The sequence below is a fragment of the Python bivittatus genome, unplaced genomic scaffold, assembly GCF_059951505.1.
Source record: "Python bivittatus isolate LINGU-HERP-01145 unplaced genomic scaffold, Pbiv_v1 ctg000280_np1212, whole genome shotgun sequence".
Taxonomy (NCBI): Eukaryota; Metazoa; Chordata; class Lepidosauria; order Squamata; family Pythonidae; genus Python; species Python bivittatus.
This window is the reverse complement of record NW_028277066.1, coordinates 1,241,741-1,265,561: the sequence shown is the minus strand read 5'-3', so window position 1 is coordinate 1,265,561 and position 23,821 is coordinate 1,241,741. Positions and strand designations below refer to the sequence as shown.

General features: G+C 42.5%; 1 protein-coding gene across 7 annotated transcripts in view; it reads left to right on the top strand.

Annotated features, from left to right (window-relative positions):
• The window catches only part of CIT (citron rho-interacting serine/threonine kinase), a 91,533-nt gene that overhangs the window by 50,453 nt on the left and 17,259 nt on the right, over positions 1 to 23,821 (top strand). For 2 of the 7 annotated variants that reach the window (XM_088143215.1, XM_088143213.1), the window contains exons 23-32: positions 1,587 to 1,784; positions 5,583 to 5,636; positions 12,661 to 12,858; positions 15,172 to 15,365; positions 17,647 to 17,782; positions 18,547 to 18,651; positions 19,342 to 19,482; positions 19,616 to 19,723; positions 20,838 to 20,955; positions 21,192 to 21,356. In XM_088143215.1, coding sequence (XP_087999341.1) covers positions 1,587 to 1,784; positions 5,583 to 5,636; positions 12,661 to 12,858; positions 15,172 to 15,365; positions 17,647 to 17,782; positions 18,547 to 18,651; positions 19,342 to 19,482; positions 19,616 to 19,723; positions 20,838 to 20,955; positions 21,192 to 21,356 — 1,417 coding nt within the window. Of the gene's footprint in view, positions 1 to 1,586; positions 1,785 to 5,582; positions 5,637 to 12,660; positions 12,859 to 15,171; positions 15,366 to 17,646; positions 17,783 to 18,546; positions 18,652 to 19,341; positions 19,483 to 19,615; positions 19,724 to 20,792; positions 20,956 to 21,191; positions 21,357 to 23,821 lie in introns of all 7 variants that reach the window. The other 5 variants (XM_088143212.1, XM_088143211.1, XM_088143214.1 and 2 more) reach the window with 4 other exon arrangements.

Here is a 23,821-nt window from a genome sequence, read left to right as displayed (position 1 = left end):
TAAGAGAATGTGGGCCTCAGCAGAGAAAAATAAGTTTCCCCAATCTAATCTACATAAATATTCAGGTTTTAATTTTTCTGAACGGGCAAACGTTGAATACTTAGCAGTCTAACACCATTTTAATTCTGATTCTGAAAGTGAATCTTTCCTAATGTCTTCTAAGTGACAGAAGGAGCAGGTGCTAGAGATACAGGCAATCTGATACTTAGAATTCCTGTTTTTATACAATCCCTTTCTGTTTGTCATAATAGCAGGAGTGTTTGGCAAACAGCATCCCATACTGACAAGGGAAGAGTGCGTTTATAGATGGATCCAGAGAGGTTTTCTGATGAATGGTTTCCACTGAGGAGTGATGCGTGAGGGAAGTGGAAATTGTCAAGAGAAGATCTTCCATGATGCCACATAATTGTGGATCAGTTGGTCATGGTAACAGGGCTGTGCAGATTATCCCGCCTCAGTGCTGCTTCTATCACGTATGTTACCCTCCTATGTTGTCTGGGTTTCTGATCATGCAGAGGCCTCTTGTTTAGCTCTGTTCTTGTAGATGTCCATGGTTGCTCTGATGCCTGCAAAGACTCCTTCCTTGCAAGAGCAAGCCTTCTTATGAACTTCTGCCATCCAGATGAGCCTGGCCATCTGCTTATTGTATGAGGGAGTTCTTTCAAGGGGACTCTGTTGACATGAATAACATCCCTTTAAAAACTAGCACTATGACAGATGAAATGGATTAGGTTCCCATTAATTTAATGGAATAGCATGAAGTCTGTTCCTCAAGTGCCAGACACATTTGCAGGATGTAAACAGGGACAAAAGGCTGTGGGAAGTGGAGAAAACTAGCAACAGGCACATTCATGATCATCTGTGGATTCCCATGATTGATTCTGGTAGGTTACAATGCTGTAAGGTGAAACATGGAAACTCCCTTTTTCCATATTTGCATTAACCACAGCTTGTTGTGTTGTCCGGAATGAACACAGGAACTGTTTTATGAAACTAGCTTGTTTCAGCAAACTGTGCGTGGAATTAATGGATGGTTTAGGATCATGGAGTGTAAAGGTTGAGTGGGACTTGGAGATCATCTCATTCAACCCGTTGCCCTGTGTAACTAGGATTGATCAAAAATTAAGACAAAAGCTTCTGTTTTTCTTTTGGGGTATATCAGAACAGGCAAGCCTTGCTCCTGTTACCGTAAACCATAATTTATCTTGACAGCCCTGGCAGTAATGCATAAAGTACTGTCTATACTAATATGCTTATTCTATGTACTATTTTTGCAGTCTTTCATAGCTTAACTCTATATAAGCACAGTGAATAGTTACAGGAGTGATAACCGGTGATAGCAGAACTTGATATTCCTTACGAGGCTGTTGTATCTGTTCAGGCTGGAATTCATCCATTCGTTTTTGGAAAAGCTCGAGGATCTAGGGGATTTGAAAGGTTCTACTGTTCTCTGAATGGCATTTCTGTCTCCATTTCTTCTCGGCCATGCCGTCTGATCTTTTCACCCTATGTAGCTAGCAGCAGGGAAGTGCTGAACGTTTGAATTTAAAGTTTGAAATTCATTGCTATCAAATTCTGTACTTCAGGTTAGCCTCGAACATGAAGAACAAAAATTAGAACTGAAGCGGCAGCTTACTGAATTGCAGCTCACCCTCCAGGAGAGGGAATCTCAGATTTCAGGGTTGCAAGCAGCCCGTGCGGCCCTGGAAAGCCAGCTCCGGGAAGCTAAAACCGAACTAGAAGAGACCACGGCTGAAGCTGAAGAAGAGATTCAAGCACTGACGGTAAGCTGTTGAATTCTGGGCCAGTGTCAAGAGCTGGGTCCTGTTGAGTCTGAGCCTGAAGCGGTTGAAGAATGTTTGAAACAGCCCGTTTCCCATTCAAAACATTTCGTGAACTTTCATGGTTGAAATGGTTCGTAAGAAAAAAATGTTTGCACCTCCCAATTTCGAGGTAAAGTGGTGGAAGGATGTCATGTTTGCTGTGGTAATTATTTTGTCTGCAAAGGTGGCATGGGATTTAAAGAGCAAGGAAGTATCTGCTATCAAATCTTCAATTTCAGGAGTCAGAAACTTTTCAGGTACCAGATACATCCCCATATGCAAAATCACTTTAAATCTTGTAAAACAATGACAATTTCACCCTCTGAGATCAAATGCTGATCTCTGATGAAATTTCAGCATTCTCCGTTGAAGCCTCACAAGATCCCATGGATGAATGCTGAGACCTCACAAACATTTAGGTATTTTAAAAACAGCTTTGTTGTTTTAAATGGAAACTGCTGTGTGCCAGCCCTGATCCTCCTTGGTTAATGGTATACCCATGAAGCTTAAAAAAGAAAGTAGGATCTCCATGTTTTCCAAATCACACTGTTGTGGACAGAAGGAAGCTTCTTGATTATTGATACTAAATAGATGACAGTCTCTGTGTTCAACCAGAGTAGCCCAGCACTGAGGAAGAATGGTCCTTTCAGTTTCTAGGTTCTTTCCTCCCTACAACAGGTATAGGAGTGAAATCAACTCCTTATTGGTTGTCATTTTGGAATCTAGAACCTTTTGGGACCGGAGGGATGCTCAGGTTGAGAATGAACTTTGGAAGAAGGCTGTTTAACATGATAAAGCCTCCTGTTCTAAGCCCATCATGAGAACCAATAGTCCTGACAAGACCACAGAAGCTGGATGAGAGATTACCTTGGTCCTAAAGCAGGGCGTTTAGAAAGGGCTGAGCTGCCTGTGGCTGAAAATCCTTTTGGAATTTCATCCTCATCTCATTCTGATTTCAAAATACAATCAAACTGTGGTTTGTTTTCACCTCAGCCCATCACTTACATTTATGAAGGTCATATGACCCACTGCTTTTTTGTAAGTACTACTTTAGGATTGCAGAATGAAAGTTATCTTTGGCAGTGAACTATATCCCACTTAGACTAGGGCTGCCTTGGAATCTTACTTCTCTGTAAAGTCAAACAGTAACCCTGAGAACTAATATATAAGTGGAACTCTTTCCCTTGAAGAAGTCCACCACAGGGCATAAATCCTTACCTCAAATGCAGTACTTAACCGGGTGCACTGACTCTTTTTGTGAAGGTTTGCTGACATTGATAGGCAGTGAAAGAGGTTAATTACAGGTAAGTTGCCTAAATGCAGTTCCTTGAAACTAAAATACTTTTAAAAAAAAGTATCCCCGTTTTGCAAAAATACTATAAGTTGTATGGATTTTTGGCATCATCCTTTTCTGTGCTACCCAATTCTAAAAAAAAATGAGCTGCTTTTCTAAAATTGCTCCTTAACAGTTGTACCATTTTAATGCTGTGGGGGTTGTTTCTCTTGTTAAGGTATTGGTTTGTTTGGCCTTTTGAACTGAACCAGAATGTATACAACACGCCATTGATTTCCTTTAAAAAGGCTTGAAAAGCCATCCTTTCAGAAGTTGGATCTTCACCCTGTTTTGCCAAGGTGGTAGATGGTACTATGGCTGGGTTCTGCTCCTTGCTGAAGCAGCTGTCTTCAGTGATGTTTGCATCTAGGAATTGTGGAAGTACGGAAGCTCCCAAGAGCAAACAATGCTTGTCTTCCCATGAGGGACCCTGTTTCTGCCTCTAAGCTTGAGGGATTCAGAAGGGACTTGGATATATGTATCTTGTGGGGTTAGCAGGACTGGGGAAGGGAAGTGCTCTTTCAGTTTGGAAGGTCAACCTCCCCATGTAGGAAACTCAGAAGTAATGATTATCCTCTTCTGTATGATATCTGATGCTTAGGTTCATAAGTGACACAACTCTGTATGGCCGTGCCAAAGCATGAGATTCCATGGACCTAATTACTTTGTAGGTTGACTGGTGCTGCTGCACTGTACTGTGATTTTTATATAAAATACAATGTGTAATTACTTTGCAAATATCCTGTGCCTGAGGCTCTGGAGAATCCCTGCTAGTCTGATTTCTGTAGTCTTTCTCAACCTGATGCACTCCAGAGTGTTGGAAGTACCACTCCCTAAAACTCCTAGCCAGCATGACTGATGGTTACAGTGGCCAGCCAGAAAATTTGAGAGTTGTAGTTCTGGCTCAGCTTGAGGGCATCAGGTTGGAGAAACCTGGAGTCATCAACACTGGATTAGTTGGGCAAATGATTTTGTATACTTCTGATTTGGTATAAGACCCAAATTCATTATGCAGAGATGTCCATAGAGGTGAGCATGCAAGTTTGCTAACCTCGTGTTGTGATGCTGTTTGCTTTCTAATTCAGTGGGTATAAATTGCCCAAATAATGATGGTGGGGTGCAGTATGTGTCTACTATAATGAACATATGTTGGTTTGCTACATACTTGCACAGTAGGTTGGCCATTGCTGCTCTATGTGGTCCTATTCAGTGCAAATCAGTTTCACCTTGCTCAAACATCCTTCCTTGCCTGTGGAGGCTTTGGAAGATCTTACTTTGAATCCAGTAATTCCAGAAATAGGTTGACTTAGCAGTAAAATAATATATGGGTAGGAATTGTGTTCCCTCCAAAAAGTAGCTGTTTCAATCTAATGCTTCACCTGCTGCTGATCTTCGTATTTGGGTGGCAGGATGAGAGAGGAGTGACATTGTCTGAGCCCCCGCAGCTGATTGGTGCAAGGAAGCACTCCTTTCGTAGTTGGTCCTTTTTTATTTGGTGAAACAGTTTTGCTTTTTTAAATGCCTTGGGTTCAAGGCAGATGGCTGGAATAAAGAAGAAACATCCAATGCGCAAAGGAACTTCTACTGCGGACTAAGACTGATGGTCGAGGACCTTGGGGCTGGAAAATGAGCTCTTGTGTCATACTTTGCTTGTTAAAAAAGAAAAAAGCAACACATTCATGTCTTACTGAAATTTCTGTGAACTAAAGGCTGTTGTGTCTTTTGGTGTCTCTAGGCTTCTCTTATCCCAAGGAATCATTAGTTGTGGGAAGAAGTATCTCCTTGGGGAAAGATTAGAATATTAGATAGGATTTTTATAGGAATTTTCAGAGCTTGATTTCTCATTTGCAGATGAAGATTCACAGATGCACTGTATTTTCATTTGCAAATGCAAAACCAAGCTCAGAAAATTCCTACAACTCAACAGTCCATTCCTGAGCTACATATATATTCCTGCCCCCCCCCCCATAGTCTCTGTAGCAGACAAGGTTGGGGTAGCTTGCTTAATGCTTCATTGTAGGCTTTTCTCTCTAGCTTTCGTGTGTGGAACAACACTGAATGCCTGTGCAAGAGTTAATATCAGAATTCGGGGCAATAAATACATCAGGCAAATGAATGAAGTATCTTTGGACAGGCAAGCATATAACTTGGTTATTTCACAGCACCTACCTTCAAAGAAGTCTGTTTTATGTGTGGCCTTTGCCACAACGCAATGGACATGAGTGGACATTTAGCTTCCAGGTGCAGAAGATGCCTTAAGTCGACACCTCTGGTTCTTTTGTCCTGCTAGAGCTAACAGCCTGCAGCATCTGCCCTCTCTAAACTTTGCTTGCTGGTAGATTGTTCTACAGTTCATTTAGCAACAGCTGTTGGATGCTAAATCTAATGTGTGCAAAAATTGATGATCAACTTCTTACCTCCTTTAGGCACATAGAGATGAAATCCAGCGTAAATTTGAAGCCCTTCGTAATAGCTGCACAGTGAGTATTCAACAAAGATCACTTGAATTATTTTGAAACCAGAGGATGAGGAAGGAAACCGTCAATTTTTTTCCTCCTTGAAAGCAAAGGCTTATGAGTCTTTGGCTTTCCAGGAGCTAGCAGAACCAAGACTGATCTGGATTCCTATTTTAGATCTCCAGGAAATCTCCTCTTTTGAGGTTTGAACCTGAATTTAAATCTGGCATTGACTACTTCAAAAACTTGAGAAACAATCAGAAAATCTCATTGCAGTGCAGCTAATAAGAATGGTTTAGCAGCTGCAACAAATGATGTTTATACGGTTCCCCCCCACTTCCAGGCGGTGGGAGGTACCTTCTGTGACTTTACTCTTCCACAACGCTAGGGCATCCAGCCAGCCTCTATGTCTCTAATATGACGCTGCCTCACCCTGCAGATTCTCTGGGAGCCAATCTTTCATCCTTACGTAGGAAGAAGCGTTTATGCTGTCGCATTTGAATTGCGACACAAATGTGCATTTGCTGCAACTTGGGCAATTGCTGCATGCACGGCTGTATCTTCTTTTCTTTGCTGCAGGTGCCCCTTTGATGGAAAATGCCAAGCGCTCTAGGTTTTCCCCCAAATCATGCATGCAAATGCTCATCTCCACTTTCCTTTTCCTGTCATCAGCATTTTTAGTGAGCCTCTTGCATTCTCTTAATGTTCTCGAAGACTGCAACTTGCATGCGGATGAGCGCATGCGAAATCACGCACACGAAACTAATGGATGGCCTTGAAAGAAGCATTTTGCAACAAGCCCCAGTGCAAGGGACCTTATGTTGTTCAAAATGTATGTTTCTTTGTTTTACTTTTAGCAGGTGAGTTCAAGTAGAAACTTTGAAGTGGAAAAAACATAGGAAATATAAACTTAGTTTTAAACAGAGTTCAGTGTACTTCAAAAGTCATAATATGTCCTTCAATAGTGTTAAGATCCAATAACATCAAATTGCTTCTTGAAGAAGTCATTCCTCTTCCTACTTGCTGTTCAGTCCTGGCTTACTTCTTAAAAGTAAGTATCTGGAAAAGAATGAGGCCTCTCCTTTGGGGCATCTATAGTTGAGCGGCAAGAAGTCATTCCAAAGATTTGTCCTCCCCAAATTGCTGCTGGCTTGTGCATAAATCACAATCCATTCTTGAAGTTTACAAATACTTAGCAAGCTCTGTTTCATGCCTGCTCATTCATTACTTGATGTCTGTGATGCCAGCTGATATTTCCCTTTTATGGAAGGGACACTCTACCCACTCCAAGATGAAAACCATCTGACTGCATCGCCTCAAATGCAATGCTTTTGAGTCCCCACATTTATGTGCTGCTTTGATCAATGTTCATTTCAGAGGTGAAGAAGTAAACTCTGTGCTCTTGATAAAGGAAGGAAAACCTCTTGCGGTGATAACACTGCAACATTTGGAAGAAGAGGCAACGCAACCTTTTCTTACTCATTTTGGTTTTGGTTCTGCAGTATATGATTAGTAGGCTGGTGGAAATATTGGAGAAGTAAGCATAGGAGAATCTATGGGTTAAGCCAAGAGAAGGAAAATGCATCACATGGTCCCATTGTTATTTATTTGCTGACAAAGAGGTCCAGTACAGGATTAACCCCTACTGCAATGGGTTATCAAGAGCAGCCATTGGAGACTGGAGCGGTGGCAGGGTGAGTAATTCCAGGCAGGAGATCAGCTCCAGGACATGGGCTTGGTCCATCAGAATGGGTGAGATGTGAAGTGGTACCCTATCCTTCAAATTCTCTCAGGAGAGATAGCACCCACTTCTGTTATGCAAAATACTGGATTTTGGGGGGATGGGCATGATGAATCAGCTGACAGTGGCGAACAGAAGGAAAGAGCCTTAGTTGAGGCATGTAGGCCAGATGGATGAGCTTGGTGGCAGAAGTTTCCCGTTCCTATTTTAAATCAAGCTAGAGAGTTGTGGTTATTAGGTGGCCTAGGAATCTCTTCCACTTTGTAATCTGTGAATCTGAAGGGCCCTTCCCTTCCCTTCCCTTCCCTTCCCTTCCCTTCCCTTCCCTTCCCTTCCCTTCCCTTCCCTTCCCTTCCCTTCCCTTCCCACAGCTCCTGCTTTGTTTTTTCTCCTACTCCTTCTGATAATTTGTAAGGCTTATTGCCAGATATATTGACTGCTTCCCTGACATGTTACTTCTCCTTAAAACTTTGGCTGGGAACAAGTCTGTGGTTCTGCACAGGCTCTGTTAATCCAAATTTTAATTCCACTGCCCTGGTTTGCTTCAGCTGAGCATGGGCTTATTTGGGGGGGATGGAAGCTAAGGCTACAGCTCTCCCCTCACCCTGTAAATGGGTTTTGTGAGTTTGTGATGTGTTGTTGGATGTGGCAACAACTTTAAACACGACATTTAATGTTTCTGTACATATAGGGCCAGTTTTTTAAAACTCCAGACCAAACCCTGTGCTTCTTTCTTCAGTGTATTAATAGTTAGACTGTGAACTAGCGGCTAAATTCAGAAAAAGGTTGGAGGAATATGTATGAAACTCAGGGAAGTAAATATGGGGAGCTCAGTTATCTGTTACAGCATCTCACTAACCCAACCTTGAACACCCATTTTCTGGTGTGCCTTTGATTTTGGTGCTTTGTTCATTTGAAGCGCTTGTCTGGCTCAGTGCCATTAACCAAAACACTGTTGCTTCCCTAGGAAATTTAAAACGTAGTCTTCCAATTAAACCCTTGCTGCTTTATTTGCTATGACTGAATCGTTGGTGCATCAACAGTACAAGCTTTGCTCTCAGTCCTCCTAGTGATATTTCTTGACAGAGAGCAGGAGGTAGATCCTGCTGTTATTCTTAGCAGAGATATTATGATAAACAGGCAGTCAAAAGTATTTATGGCTTGTAAGGATGCATGAATATGATTCATGAAAACATGATTGCGTTGTATATATAGAACAAGCATGTTCCATTAGGTCTCTTGAACTTGGTTGAGACCTCATCCTCAACTAATAAGTACAGCCCACCTCCAGAGATCAAGGCAAATGAAGTTCCTTTTTTACATTAAGTTCTCATGCCTAAACCCTCATCCCTTGGTCTTTGTCTGCCTGTCTGTTTTCTTCTTCTATTGAGTTCATTTCAGAAATACTGCAGCCTCTTAAATCTTTCACACCTCCCCACCAGAGACCAAAGAAGGCATAAGGCAGCACCACATGAGGTGGATTGAAAAAAGGCGCCCTTGTCCTTCAGATTTTAATTTTTTTCTTCCAGCACTTTGAATAGCTGATAGAACTGTCACAGCATAGAGCTAAAACCTCAAATAGATTTGCTCAGATTTTCAATTTGTGGGGAAAATCCATTGATATTCTATTCATTCTTTGAAATATGCATTGGCCACTTGATTATATGTTATCATTGTTTCTGGCCAAAGAAAAGAACCTCCTTTTGCTTAGTCCATAAAGGAAATATTTATTTACCATAGATGAGTCGCTATTTACGACTTTCAGGTTTAAAAAATTCCTAAATAACTTGTCCATGTTGGTACACAATGAGCCTGTGGGTACCTTTTGTACAATGATGTAAGTATTAGCCTCTGTGATACTAGTAAGATAACATTTCAACTGTTCCTTCTTATTTAATCCTAAAAGTCACTCCATCTTGATGCAAAGGTCACATGCTTTGGGCAAATGCTAAAAATACACTGGCTTTCAATATATGTTTCTGAACAAAAAGTCCTTCAGAATCTTTCAGAATGTTGAGGGAGAGGCTTTCTCTTGGAAGTTTATCTTCCCACAGTGATCTCAAGAGGAATCAGTTGAGACACAGTGGGCAAGTATTGTTGGAGAGACAAAGTTTGGAGTGCTGTTTTACCAACTGCTCTTCCAGTCAATCTACCATTTGGCATGGATCTTCAACCCTAGATTTTTGTATTTAACCTACTACAAGGTTTTGTATTTAACCTAATAGCTGACCGTAGTTTCTTCTGTGTATTATCTTGGACAAAAATGTGATGACACATATTTATTGAGATTGTTTCCTTCTAGCATTTGTGGGCTAAATAATCTAATAATGCACACACAGATTTTGTAGACACACAAACACACAATGTTTCTTGGGCATATTTTATAACTGGCACATTTCTTATGTTTAAAGCGTTCTCAAAGCAAGTTAAAAGAACAGGTTAAAAAGTTGAAAGGTTATCTAAAATCATTAAAAACAGATACGCCCATGAAATTGCACCCCAGTAAGAAAAGAAGCCTCACATTTTTTTTAAGGGAGGGGGGAGTCAAAGACTGAAATAAACTGAGCTAAACATTTATACAAATCATGCTATATGTAAAGAGGAAGGAATTCAATGACTTAAAGAACCCCTTAATATTCACTATGTGTTGTGTCTTTGCTTAGTGTTCAGCTGTTTTGTTTTTTCTTTCATCTGAACTTATGAAGATAAAGTCATTTGGGATTTGGGGGGAATCAGGCAGGGGAAGAGATGGATAGGTCCTCTTGGAAGCGGAATGACGTCGGAGCCATAAACCCTCTCCTTTTCCTTTGACCAAGAACGTTGTGGTTTGAGAAGCAAAAAGAATTCTCGAGCCTTCTGTTGTCCATTTGCTGGTTTGCTTTCTTAGGGAACCTGGGCTTATCAAACATGACTAGGAATATGTTCCCACTGGGGGTTATAAGCATCCCTCACCTGTAATTAACAACGTCATAGAAGGTGCATCAAGCCATAAGAATTTATTACCCAACAGTCTACCTTGTTGGATTAGGCTAAAGGTCTGCCTAGTCTGTGGCTTATCTCTAATAACCTCCAACCAAATGGCCATGCTCCCTAAACCAGTCAGAATGATAATATATTCCTGCTTTTGCCTCTAGCTCCTGTTCTTCAGAGGCCCATGTGCATCTGAAAATATAAGCAGTACCGTTTTATTTGTCATGACTAATAACTACTGATAGGTCTATCCACCTATCTGAGTTACTAAGGTAACCTCTAGTGTTGTAATAAGTTTTATAACTAACATGCAGCATGAACAAACTGTTTTCTTATATATGTCCTTGCATCTGCTGTCTCCTTTACTAGAAAACATAAATTCTGATGTGTTGGGTGTTACATTTTTTGCATACATTGTTTATTTCTGACCTATTTGAGAGCGTTTTTGGGTAGCTACTCACAGTCAAACCTGGATCCTTGTATAAAGGGATATGTATAAATGGAGTTAAACAAGGAATACTTAATTTGAAAAGGTCATAAGGTATTTCTGTGTTAGTCACACTTAAATTTATTTATTTATTTATTTATTTATTTATTTATTTATTTATGAATTATGATGTCAATCTCCAAGTCAGGCCCCAACGCCCAGGAGGGAAGAATGTTCAGTTTGCCAATCTAATAAATTTCAAGATACTATATTGGCAATAACTATAAATCTGGGAAGTGTTGGAAAAAAAAGACCATACCAATGAAATAAATGTTGAACATCTTCCTCTAGAAAGGAAACAGAAGAGAGAAACCTCAAGCAAGTGCTTTTTGTTTTTCATAATTCTAACCTGAAAATGTTCCCAATGCATTTAAAACAAATATTGCTCTTGGAGCAAAGAACTTCATTGTGGTATCCCTGTTCCTGCAACTCAGTGTTGCTGCTTTCATAGATCCTTCACTTCAAATGGATTAAGCAGTTCTCAGAACTTCAAGCTTGAAGATGGCCTTGTTGGTGTTCCCTTGTGGTCCAGCTTCATATTTATTCCTAGTCTCTTCTTCCAACTGCCTGTTAGGAGGTGCTGTTAGCTTTATACATTTAAAAGGAATAAAATAGTTTCATCTTCCTCCCTCCCTCCCCTTGGTTCAGTACAGCTGAACTAAGAAAAGATAATGGTTTCCCAATATGGAGTCCTTTAGATATAAAGAACCAAGAGAAGATTCTCCCATTGTTGACAATGTTTTGGCCCCACACGTCAGGACTTTGTTATTGTCTTTCTTGAAATTTACCTTGATTCCCATTCACACAGCTTTTTTTCTCTGCAATTCTTCCTCATCTCCTTAAATGCAAATGAAGAAAATGGGGAAGTTGCCACTGGCTGTGAGTCCAACAACGAGTACAAGTTAGGTGTGCTAGGACAACTTTTGAGAAAGGGTTTCTACTACTAGTTGGCTCAGTAAAGGATTGTCTGGAAGTGTGACTTAGCATTAAATTTAGCATATCCTTCTTCAAGAATTGTGGTTTTCTGTGCTTCAGCCAAGTGGTCTGCTTTGGTTTGAGTTGTTTGCCCCCACTTTCTGCCAGGTTTTCTACCGACATGGACAGCAGGATTCAAAATATCTGGGGTGGGGCAAAGCGTTTCATCTTCGCTCCCATTCTGCTTTAATGGACACCGGCTTTTTTTCATAAAAGCATTGTTGCCTGGTTCTTTTCCACCTCTCATTGAATGCTTATATTAGCTTTCCCCCTAAAATCTGTGTGCTGGCAGGCACTTCTCACATTTCACACCAAGGTTTTTAACTGAATTCTGTGTATCCGAAATTGGAGAGGGTGGGTAGTTAGCCTTTTGGCAACACACTGGTTTTCCTTTCCTTTTGAAGTAATCCAAAAGAGTAACCTAACAGATAATCCGCCTCTCTTCAAAGGGCTCTCAGCAAGACATCAACATCCCTCTTATGGAAGTTAGCATCTGTTTTCCACAGTGAGGATAACATAAGATTGGGAAAGATAAATCGATTCATTTATACCGTTGTTTGAATATCTGCAGATCTGGGGAGACCACCGTGGACTGCCAGTTCATTGCTATTGCACTCTTCAACTGAGGTCATAGCATGAAAAGTAAATTCTTACATTGAGGTGCATCTTACACAAAATGATGAAAGACAGCAGGTCTTCAAGCCAGGCATGGGGTTAGCCTCTACACTCTGCAATTAAGCATGTGCCACTTTGCAAGGCTGCATGATAAACTTACAGAACCCTGTTTTATTAAGTTTTGGAAGTTGGCTGTCAGAAGGCTCAGCTTAAGTCAGCCTAATTCTTAGATTCTCTGGCATATTATTCTTTTCATTTAGGTAATTACGGACCTGGAGGAGCAGCTGAATCAGCTGACTGAGGATAATGCCGAGCTGAACAACCAGAATTTCTTCCTCTCCAAGCAGTTAGATGAAGCTTCAGGGGCAAACAATGAGGTGGTTCAACTGCGAAGTGAAGTTGACCATCTTCGTCGGGAGATAACAGAGCGGGAGATGCAGCTCACCAGTCAAAAGCAAGTAAGTTCTCCCAACTTAAGTTTATAAAGGCCAGCTATTTTAGGCTCTTGTTCAACGATTAGGCTAACTTGATTATAAATATTGAAGAAGCCTTGGTTTTGAGGAGAAAAGACAGTATAAACCACCACGTACAGTTAGTTCTGCTTCCTCCTTTTATGACTTTGAAGCTCTGCCTCTGAGGCAAACCACTTCCAGTGCTGTTGTTCCTCTCTACTGTTTAACGTGCACCATTCAGAACTGGGCTGTCACACTTGCCTAACAGAAGCAAAAAGCTAAGAATTCCTTTGCAGGATTTAATCTGTAAACAAAGAATATAGAACAAATGGGATCTGCTTGGACCATCAAGAGGGATGTTATAGTTTTGCACCACAAAGGCCTAGTGTGGTCAACATAGAAGTGTGGTCCCAAGAAACAGCACTTGGATGATACCATCCCAGCCACGCACTGGCAGGCACCTTCACAGCCATCTAATTCACTTCGACTTCCACTTTTCAGGAGACACTTCATGGTCCTTTAGCTGCAGTTGCTTCCTTCTTCACTATCCCATGTGCAAAGTTGTTGAGCAGATATGGAAACCTACCATTTCAATCCAGAGTCCATCAGTAGTTTCCTCATTGTCCTAGGTCAGCACTTCAGACTATAGTGATGGAGGCCTAGCTGTCCTTCAGGGAGATGTTTTGGCTGCTAATTATAAATGTAATAAATAAATAAATAACTCTTCATTGGAGAATTTCTAACCACTTCAAAGGAGTTTCCCATCACTACATGAGTTATGCCACATAGTTTTACTGTTATAGCATGAATTGTTCTTTCAAGCGTGTATAGTAGAATTCTTTGCCACTTTATATTTACTAAAAACCAATGTGTTTATGATGTCATAAGAAGGTGGTCAATAGGGAATGAAACTTTAATAATTAAAAGAAGGATCAAAACAAAACCAGCAAGAATTAGGAAGATAATCAGCCATTGAAAGTCAGGAGAAAGGAACAGATATTGGCTCGGGGCCTAAAATGTATTTGATGAGAAAACAAGGTGAATCTCCCTGGATACAGAATAGCATATGAAAGCATCACAATTAAGAGGAATCCTCTTCTCCATTTTTCACCCTCTTTGCTTCAGAATTACATGGCCACCAGCCTCTGAAGATGAACTTGGGGTAGATATATATTAGTGTATATCAAGAAGGCATTTTCTTACCGTGGAGGAAGATACATTCTAGACTGATTTTTTCTTCCCTGCTCCAAAAGACCATGCCACCTTTTTGTAAATCTTCCTGCACTGGAGAGAGAATCACATCCAGCTACAATCCTACTTAACTCTGGAATGCGAGATCTTCATGACCCTCCACCATTCCTATTCTTTGTTCTTTTTGCTCTCTGGTGGCTGGGCAGAACTAAAGCCCCTGAAATAATGATGTCAAGATGTGATGGAAGTCTGAAGGAGGGAGGCCAACTTGGGGGTTGTTTGTTTTCCAAAAGATAGGAACTAGAACTCAGAGCCAAGCGCAAAAGGCCAACATTTAAAATTAAAAACATCCTGGTAAATACAGAACAGAATAAGATATCACAAGAGGTTATCCCAAGCTTGATTATTTTCAGCAGAATAATAGGACATGGGGGAGATGCTATATTCTTGATGTTGGTTGAACAGTTACTAGTTCGGAACTGTTGGTGCTCTATGACAATTTATCTAGAATTCTGCTAGACCTATTTTCTGCACCTAGTCCATCAGTCTAAAGTGGGTTGGTTCTAAGGCACAGAATTTTAAAGTTCTAGCGCTCTAAGCCCACAGGAAACCAGTGACAAATGACACTTTTTAATCTCTGGCATGACCTGTCCTAATTCCCATGCAGTCTTCAAAAGCGATGTAATGTATGTTGTATTGCAGTAGCCTAATTTGGAGCCTACCCGAGCATTAGTAGCAGTGGCCAAACTCTCTCTGTCCAGGAAAACGTACAGCTGGTGGACCAGGCTCAAATGAGAAAGAGCATTCCATGCCACTAGCAATGCTTGGATAAATGAGCCCACTCTGACTAGACTTCATTCTATGTAATCTGTTGTCCTTACTTTATGGTCACCAAAGTTTTCTGCTGTTCCAAATAGCTGTGTCCCCCCTCCTCCATTGTTTCAGCTGCTCCTAGTCCAAGGAAGAAAAGTATTACAATTGTTGTCTGTAGTCTTGATTATACTTGGTGAGGTTCACCCTAAACATTAAGAGTTTCAACATAAGGAATATGAAGGAGCTTTGTTTGAGACTAGCATGATGCTCTTGAGGTGAACATCAGAAAAAACTCTGCTGGCAATTTACTTTTAGACGATGGAGGCCTTAAAGACCACCTGTACCATGCTGGAAGAGCAAGTGATGGATCTGGAGGCACTGAATGATGAGCTCTTGGAGAAGGAGCGCCAGTGGGAGGCATGGAGGAGTGTTCTGGGAGATGAGAAGACCCAGTTTGAATGCCGTGTTCGGGAACTCCAGAGAATGTTAGATACAGAGAAGCAAAGCAGGTACAAGTTCTCTCCGGCTTGCATTTTGTGTGAATATGAAATGGTAAAAAAAATATAAGGGGTTGAGAAACAGATTCTGTACTAAAATCAAGTACATTTGGAAGACAGTGAATTTCAGGCTCTGGGAGTTCCAGTGGGAATTAGGTAGTGCTGCTGAAGCTTCTCTGTATCTGGATGCCCAGGTGGCTCTACAACCTATAGTGCTCTCAACTACATCTGTTCCAGGAAAGGAACATCTACAACCCTCATCCATACTCCATAGTCCAGTCTTTCTCAAACTTGGCAATTTTAAGATGTGTTGGACTTCAATTCCTAGAATTCCCCATGCTGGCTGGGGAATTCTTGGAGTTGAAGTCTACACATCTTAAAGCTGCCATGTTTGAGAAACAATGCTCTAGTCTCATCCAGGGTTAAATTCTTCAATGTGCTTTTGTAGGTGAGGCTGCCGGAGGACTACAACTGATCCAGAATGCCAAAATCTGATGGAGATTCATTGTTCTGAGTCTATGCCGCCTCTATTTATCAGTCTCTGCTGAAGGAAATGGCTGTTTGCTAACAAAGCTCCTAAGAGTCCATGATCATGGTACTAAAACACCTGGCTGGATGCTAGCATTGTTAATTGGGCTTCACTCTGTGTCCTTGCCTTCTGAATTTTGGTGGGCATTGGTGGGAAATGAAGCCTTACCACTTAGGTCCAAACCTCAAACTCTGTAGCCACCTGGTTCCATCCTGTGTCCTCAGGTGCTTTAAGCATTAAGCTCCACTACATTTGATTGAGGTCCTCATTTAGAAGGAAAGGACAGGTACATTATTTTAAACTGCCTTTTATTGCTGTTACAGTTGCAGTGTGTTTTATTTTGTGGCTTATCTTATTTTTAAAAATAAATGCTTTTTCTTCACCTAGTCGATCCTCTTAGTTGACAGCCCCGCTGGGTGGCACACCTAGGAAGCCTTGGCCGATCTAAAAACTAAGCAAGGTGTGCCTGGGCTGGAACTTAAATGAAGCATCGTCCGGGAAGCCCAGCACCAATGCTAGACTAGGGAGTTGAAAAAATATCAAAAAAGAAGGCAGTGGCCAACCATTTCTGTTCTGTTGCCAATGTCCATGAAGTCACTGGGAGTGGAGTTTGCCTCAAAGGTGTCTACTTTGTGTTTATTAATTTATTAGATTTATATTTAGACTTTACTTTGTGCAACTCAAGGTGATGTATATAAAGCTCTTATCTCCGATTTTCCCCACCCCAACCACCATGTGAGCCCATGGTCACTTAGTTTCCCTGCTTAAAGGAGGACTAGAACGCACAGTCTCTGAGTTCCTAGTCCAACACCTTCCCCATGACACCAAACTGGCTCTCTTGGTTGGCATCATTATTAAGTACCACCAGCCCCTCTAATTCTACCATTATAGGAAATGTGGGGGCAGGGGGTTGACTTTGAAAATCAGTGAAACTTCTAAGGCAGCCAGTGAGCCTGTGATAGTTGTGGCTGGAGTGTTGACAAGGATCTAGGAGACCCACTTCCAAATTCTCAGTAACTTTGAGCCAGCCACGCTCACCCTCATGTACCCCACTAGATGGTTGTGAGTATAAAACTGGAAGGATAGTATTATCTACTTCAGACTGAGCTCAGGAGGACATAAATGGGACATAAATGAAGTAAGTGAACCAAGTTTGGGGATATCACTGCTTCCTCTTTTAATTTTAAGAGGATTGGAGGGGAGGAAATACACACCAGCCTTTTTGTAGCCTTTCAGCTACTGCTGGTTGCCCTTGTGGTTTCTTCTAAATAAAGTATTTGTTCTCTGATTGAACTTCACAGCATTAGTATTTTTCCAGGCACTTTTTCAGGAAAATAAAACATGGACAGGTGACAGTGGAAAGGTTTAAAGAATTTCAGGAAGTTAGGCTGTTCCAGCCTTGCTTTCTAAACCTGTTTATTCTTGGGCTCTTCATGATCATATAGGCTATATACAGAACTTTATGCAAGAGCATGACGTTGGGAAACAGAGATTTTGATTATTTGCCAGCAACCATCTTAGACCGCCACCATCTGGCTCTAGTTTTTCTTCCGGATTCTCAGTGTGCCAACTTGGATCTCACTCAGCAGAGCAGGTGTGGATAAGATGTGTGAAGCCTAGGAAGGAGCACTGAATGATGGCTTTCTGGCCTTCAAAAGGATGTCTGAGGGTTCCTTTCCTGTTGATCCCATCCATCCTGGGATCCTGGAAAGGAGGCAGACCCCAGGAGTGGTGTAAGGCAGGTACTTATTATCTTTAATGCAGGGTGCGAGCCGACCAGCGTATCACGGAATCCCGCCAAGTAGTAGAGCTTGCTGTTAAAGAACATAAAGCAGAGATCTTGGCTCTCCAGCAAGCATTAAAGGAACAGAAGCTGAAAGCCGAGAGTCTCTCTGACAAGGTTGGTAGCTGAAAATACTGTGTTGGCTGGGATGAAGCTAAGCTGGCATGAACAGACCAGACAGTGACTGGCTTATAAGGCACCATCATTATAACAAGAGTTGGCAACCTCTCACTCCAGAAGTACATTTTCATGTGGCCCCAAGCCCCTCCTGGAACCCCCTCCGGCCACAAGTGCTGAAAATAGGCCAGATTGTCTCTGAAAAAGATCTGCCACGTTATAAGCCTTAAAAAATCAGGAAACTCTTACAAGCCAGAGAAAAAATGGAAACTCTTGGCCTGGCCTACCTTGGTGACATGACCCTGTGAGGGTGCATCACCACTGGCTGATCCACTGTAGTCCTCAGCTTCTTGTCAAGAATCACAGCTGGCTGGCAGAGATTTGTTGGTCTTGCAGGCTAATTTTTTTCCCAGCCTTTTCTGGAGATCGCAGGGACTGAAGGTGGGGCTGTCTGAGCTCAAGGCACCCATTTGAGTCCTTTTTCCTGGCATGCCTTGAAACAGCCTCCAAAATGCTTGGGAAAAGAATAAAAGGGGAATATGTCATATTTCTTCCCAGTGTGTGATGTGGAAGGGGTGTTTTGCCCTGCCCCAAACTAGCAGCACTGCTGAAAAGCAAAATAAGAGGTTGGCCAAGATCACAGAGCTGTTTAGAAAGGAGGATGAGAGGGCTGAGTTAAGAAGGAAGGATAGATTCAGAGAGGCTGCTGAGTAGCATTTCGTGCCTGTGTCTGTTGAACCTGTCCATTTCCTTGTTCCAACCAGCTCAATGACTTGGAGAAGAAGCACGCCATGCTGGAGATGAATGCCCGGAGCTTGCAGCAGAAGCTTGAAACAGAACGTGAACTCAAACAGAGGCTTCTGGAAGAGGTAGTCCCTGCTCCCCAATGAAATACTATGCATCTTTTCTGGGAGATTGAAATTGGCAAACGTTACAACAGGACTTCTTGGGTTAATGCGTGTTCCTTCTTCCCAGGGAAATTGCAATCATAGGATCTGGGGATTTTTTTTTTTTTTTTAAATCTGCGCTCAGTTGTTACCGACTCCGCAGTGACTGCTTGGAGGAGTCCTTGCAGTTTTCAAGGCAAGGTGTTTCGGAAGTGGTTTGCCAGAGCCTCCTTCCTAGGGCAGAGCCCAGCTGGCGAGCGCAGGAGGCGGGTTTCCGTTGCTTTGCACCCTTTTCGGGCGAGCACGGTTTCGCACTTACCGGCAACTGCTCCTTAAAGTTGTCAAGGTTGAGAAACACTGACTTAAATTATCAAAGCTGTTGATCGTGTTTCTTTCAGAGAGTCGGCTCCTCCTGATGTATCTTGCAAGCTTGGTTTAAATCAGTGTTTTTCAAATTGGCAACTTTAAGATGTGTGAACTTCAACTTCCATGCAGGTTGGGGAATTCTGGGAGTTGAAGTCTACGTATCTTAAAGTTGCCAGGGTTGAGAAACGCTGGTTTAAATTTTGATATAACCCCAACACACACACACACACACACACACCCTCCCTCCCTCTGTTCCTGAAGAGGAATGTTTTATAATTACTGGACTGGGTTTTGTCTCCTTCACAGCAAGCCAAGTTGCAGCAGCAGATGGATTTGCAGAAAAATCACATCTTTCGCCTGACTCAAGGCCTGCAAGAGGCTTTGGACAGGGCAGATCTTTTGAAGACCGAAAGGAGCGACCTGGAATACCAGCTGGAAAATATTCAGGTGAGGGAAGAGCATTACATGCTGGGATATGTTTTATAGATTTCCTTCTGACCTTCTGTTTGGGGTTATTTGAGGTACTGAGTGGACACCGGTGGTGATTCCTGGTTTTTCCCCACCTTTTCGTGTTGCAAAGGTCCTCTATTCCCATGAAAAAGTGAAAATGGAAGGCACTATTTCCCAACAAACCAAGCTTATTGACTTCCTACAAGCAAAGATGGATCAGCCAGCCAAGAAGAAAAAGGTGTGCAAAATAAATAAATGCAAAGATTAACTAGCAGGCATGAGGCAGTGCTGCGCAGTCTGAAATTCTAAGGCTGGGGGTTGAGGAGGACTTGTAGCTGCTTCCAGGTGCCCAAAATCCCACTGGATTTTCCCAACCCCTTGAAGGTCCTTAAGTTTGTCTTTGGTCCCGGCCTGTAGTTTTAGTGTGCGTTATTAAAGGCCTCCTGAAGGACAAAGATGCCCTTGCCTAGGAAAATGTTCCAAAGACAGCATTATAGGGTTTAACTGGGCATTCAGCCATATGCTGAGTTTGAAGCAGTTGGGGAAAGTGCAGATTTTCCCTGCTGTTAGGTGGAAATGTGTGGCTAAACAAGGGAGAGCAACTTCTGTATCAAAGTGGAGGGGGGGCTGTCCATGACTCTCTTGTTTACGGCCCTGAGATTATTTTTTTTATTGGCAGCAGACAGCAGTAGGGAGGCAGCATTCCCTGAGGGGTCTAGTTCTGCACAAATGCCTTCCCATCCACCCATTGGCCCCACCAGCAACACACAAAGCTAAGGAGCTCTCTTCCAGTTACTTGAGTTTCATGTGACGCATAGATCCAGCCAAACTCTTTCTTCTACCCAGAAGAAATTACCAAATAAAGCCAAACTTTATTGTTAGCTTATTAAGGGCTTCACTGCCAAGTTTCTCCAGCTAGACAGAGCCAGAGGGCCATGATCATGCATCAAATCAAACTTGGCTAACCAAGCATAGGTGGCCCCTTGGCCACACCCACTCATAGGAAGAGCCCATAGGAGCCTTAAACCCCTGGCCAGCAGCCTTAGGGCTTGTTATGATGGATTGACCTCAGTGAGATGGCCAAGCTGGGTGAGAAACATATTTAATCACCACAAAATTCTTGACAATGAAATTGGGGGAGGAGGAGGAGGAAAGCTTTTGCTCGCTGTTGCCCAGCTCCTTCCTTGGCAGAGATGAGGATGCCTTCAGACCCTCTGGTCTGCAGTTAGCTAGATACATTTCCCTTCCCCTAGAGTAAACCATCACTGACTAGGAGTTAGGAGCTGTCTGTGTGTTTCTGTTGCTAGGGCCTGTTTAGTCGACGGAAAGAGGACCCTTCTTTGCCCACACAGGTTCCTCTGCAGTACAATGAGCTGAAGGTGGCGTTGGAGAAGGAGAAGGCCCGTTCAGCCGAGCTGGAGGAAGCCCTTCAGAAAACCCGCATAGAGCTCAGATCTGCTCGAGAGGAAGGTAGGGGGCCGCTGAAAAGTTGCATCTGAAGAGGAGGGTCGTTTTTTTAGTCCCAATTACCCGTCTTGTATTTTATGTCTTTGTTTCTCTCTCTTCTCCCCCACCACCCCTCGTTTGCTGTTGACGATCCAAAAAAGCAAGGCTGCAGGCTGTAATTCTTAAGGTTCCGTAGAACCGCTGCTGCTCCTCCTCGTCCTGCTCGGAGGAGTTAACTAACTATTTGTGTGTGTCCATAGCTGCCCATAGGAAAATTACAGACCACCCTCACCCATCCACACCTGCCACGGCCAGGCAGCAGATCATCATGTCTGCCATAGTTCGGTCACCAGAACATCAGCCCACGCCCATCAGCCTGCTTGCTCCTCCCTCCAGCCGCAGAAAGGAGTCCTCCACACCAGAGGGTAAGGCTTGGGGAGTGGGGTTGGCTTGTCGAGGGGTTCTGACGGAGACCCGGAGACCCCTCCACGGCGTATCATGCCCTGCTTTGTAATAGTGCCAAGCTGGGTCTAAGCGCAGTCAGCGGGTTGCAAAAAATGGACGTGTATATTCAGTGGCAGCCAAATGCAAGGCTACTGGTAAAGTTCCTAGATATAAAACCAGCATATCTGTAGAATATAGAAAAGTAGAAAAAACCTAGAAGAAAAAAATGGAGGAGAGGAAACCATGGACAAATGACTGAGCAAGCTGTGGTCTGCCAGTAGAGGGAATTGCGATTTGAGACAACTCGGCTCAAAAAGGGCTTTGGTGCCAATCATAAATTTACCAATCATTCTCTTTTGCTAAACAGTGCTTTTTTAGGCATCACAAGGATAGCAGCAAGCATCAGAATCCCAGGAGGCTGCCATTTGCCTAAGAGCCGAAGTGGGGGGAGCCGAGCCAAAACCTGAATGCATTTATTAAAATATTCAATCTAATGAAATAGACTGATAGGGTTACCCCCAAGTCATGTCTTTAATCCTCTTATCATTCCATTAAATATGACACTTCAATAGCAACTCTTAGAAGGACACTGGAGCCACACCCGAGCTTTGGGGGTCTTATCTGAAAACGGCCTTCTTAACATAGTTCGGCAGGTCCACAAATGTGGCAGCCAGTAGGTTGCTTGAAAAAGGGGGTTGAGGGCAGGTGAACCTAGGAACACCCTGCCCTGACTGTCTTCTCTCAGAGCTTAAGCTACAGCAGACTGGAATTAGTCTCAGAGCCCATCCAGTTAGGATCCGAATTCCATCAGAGCCACTGGAAGTCCTCGAGCAGGATCCAAGGACACCAGCTTCCCCCCACTCAATGGATTCCAAGGACATAGTGCTTGACCTCAAAAAGTAGTGTAGTTTTAAGATCCGGTGAATGAGAAACCCTGCGCCACTAACAATTTCTCACCTCTCCAATGTGTGTGATTTCTCCGTGTCTCCTGTAGGATGGATGTCCACATTTTATGAATGTTCCAAGTACTGCTTGTCTTTGACTTACCTATCTGTCCATGTGATTCAGTCATGTGACCAAGAACTTTTGTGCTGTTCTGCCCAGGAGCATGAACTAGAGACGCCCCCCCACCCCCACCCCAGTTTTCAGTCTCTCAAGTTATGACTTTATTGTATGGTTTTCCAAAAGACTCTGTTGGGGACTAATGGTGGCTTACCTTACAGGATTGTAACCATTACTGAGATAATTATATGAAGTTCTTGGAAGAGTCTTTGTAAGCGCTAATTAGCATTATTTTCTTTTCTATAGGCGTTAAATTACTAACTGGCTGGATGTATGATGTTTAATTCCAGAGTTCCCCAAATCTAAACAATATCTGCATATTAACTAACTGTCTTACCAAACTTTGTATCTACTGCCAAACAGCAGTGTGGTTTGAGTCCTGCTGCTCTTGAATCACACCTTCTTTGTACTTTACATAAGGTTTTTCCATCAGAATCACCTTCCTTTAGCAATTATTTCTGAAGTTTCTGATTTGGCTGTATTTGCTTTTCCAAACCCTGTTAGAAAGGAGGGCTGTGCGGACCCTTTTGCGGTTCTTTAAGGCAGCCCTGTCTTCCCAGGGTCACATGGCAGTTGCAGAGGAAAAGACACAGCTGCTTTAAAAAGTGGCAGAAAAGTGCTACATGCCACTCCAAGCCATCTAAAGTAGATTTTACTCATTATTTCCAAAGCAATATTGAGCTCAACTAGAAATTGCTTTTGATGGTAAATGGGTATTACTGTGAAAATACATTTTGGATACAATTTCAATTATTTGCATTTAAGAATAGGCACAATCTGTTTAAGTTTAAGGACCTGGTTAGTCTGCACACGCTCTCAAGTTCATTTTCTGCCATCTCTGATTCAAGGGATATTGGAAAGGGTAACTGATGGATCTCGGGAGGCCTCCCTGATTGTGTGACCAAATTTTGAGAACTCACTTTTTCAGGTTTTGAAAACAGAAATAAGAAGCAAGTAGGCTTAGCACATATATTGTATTAAATTGCTTCATAGCCCCACAAAAAGATCAGAAAAGAGTTCGGGACAGGGCTATACATTTCAGTTTTGCCAGTGATGTTACTTTCTCATTCCCCCCCGTCTCCTGTGACCTTCCAAGCCCGATTTTCAAAAATGTAGTTCCTGGCTGCAAAAAATGTGGTCCATCCCTGGAGTAATCCCTGATGGGAGAGCTGGACCCAAGAGCTGGGGGAGGCAACCTGAGCCCACCTGATCTTTTGGACTGCAACTCCCATCAACTCTAGGTGTCCCAAGTGGTGTTTGTTATCTAACACATCTGGAAGACACCAGGTTGCCTACCCTGCATTAACATCCATGCTTAACAAGTTAAAAGGAGAAAAATCTGTGACCTAAATGCTTTCATTGAAAGTCTTGGCCAGTTGGATGC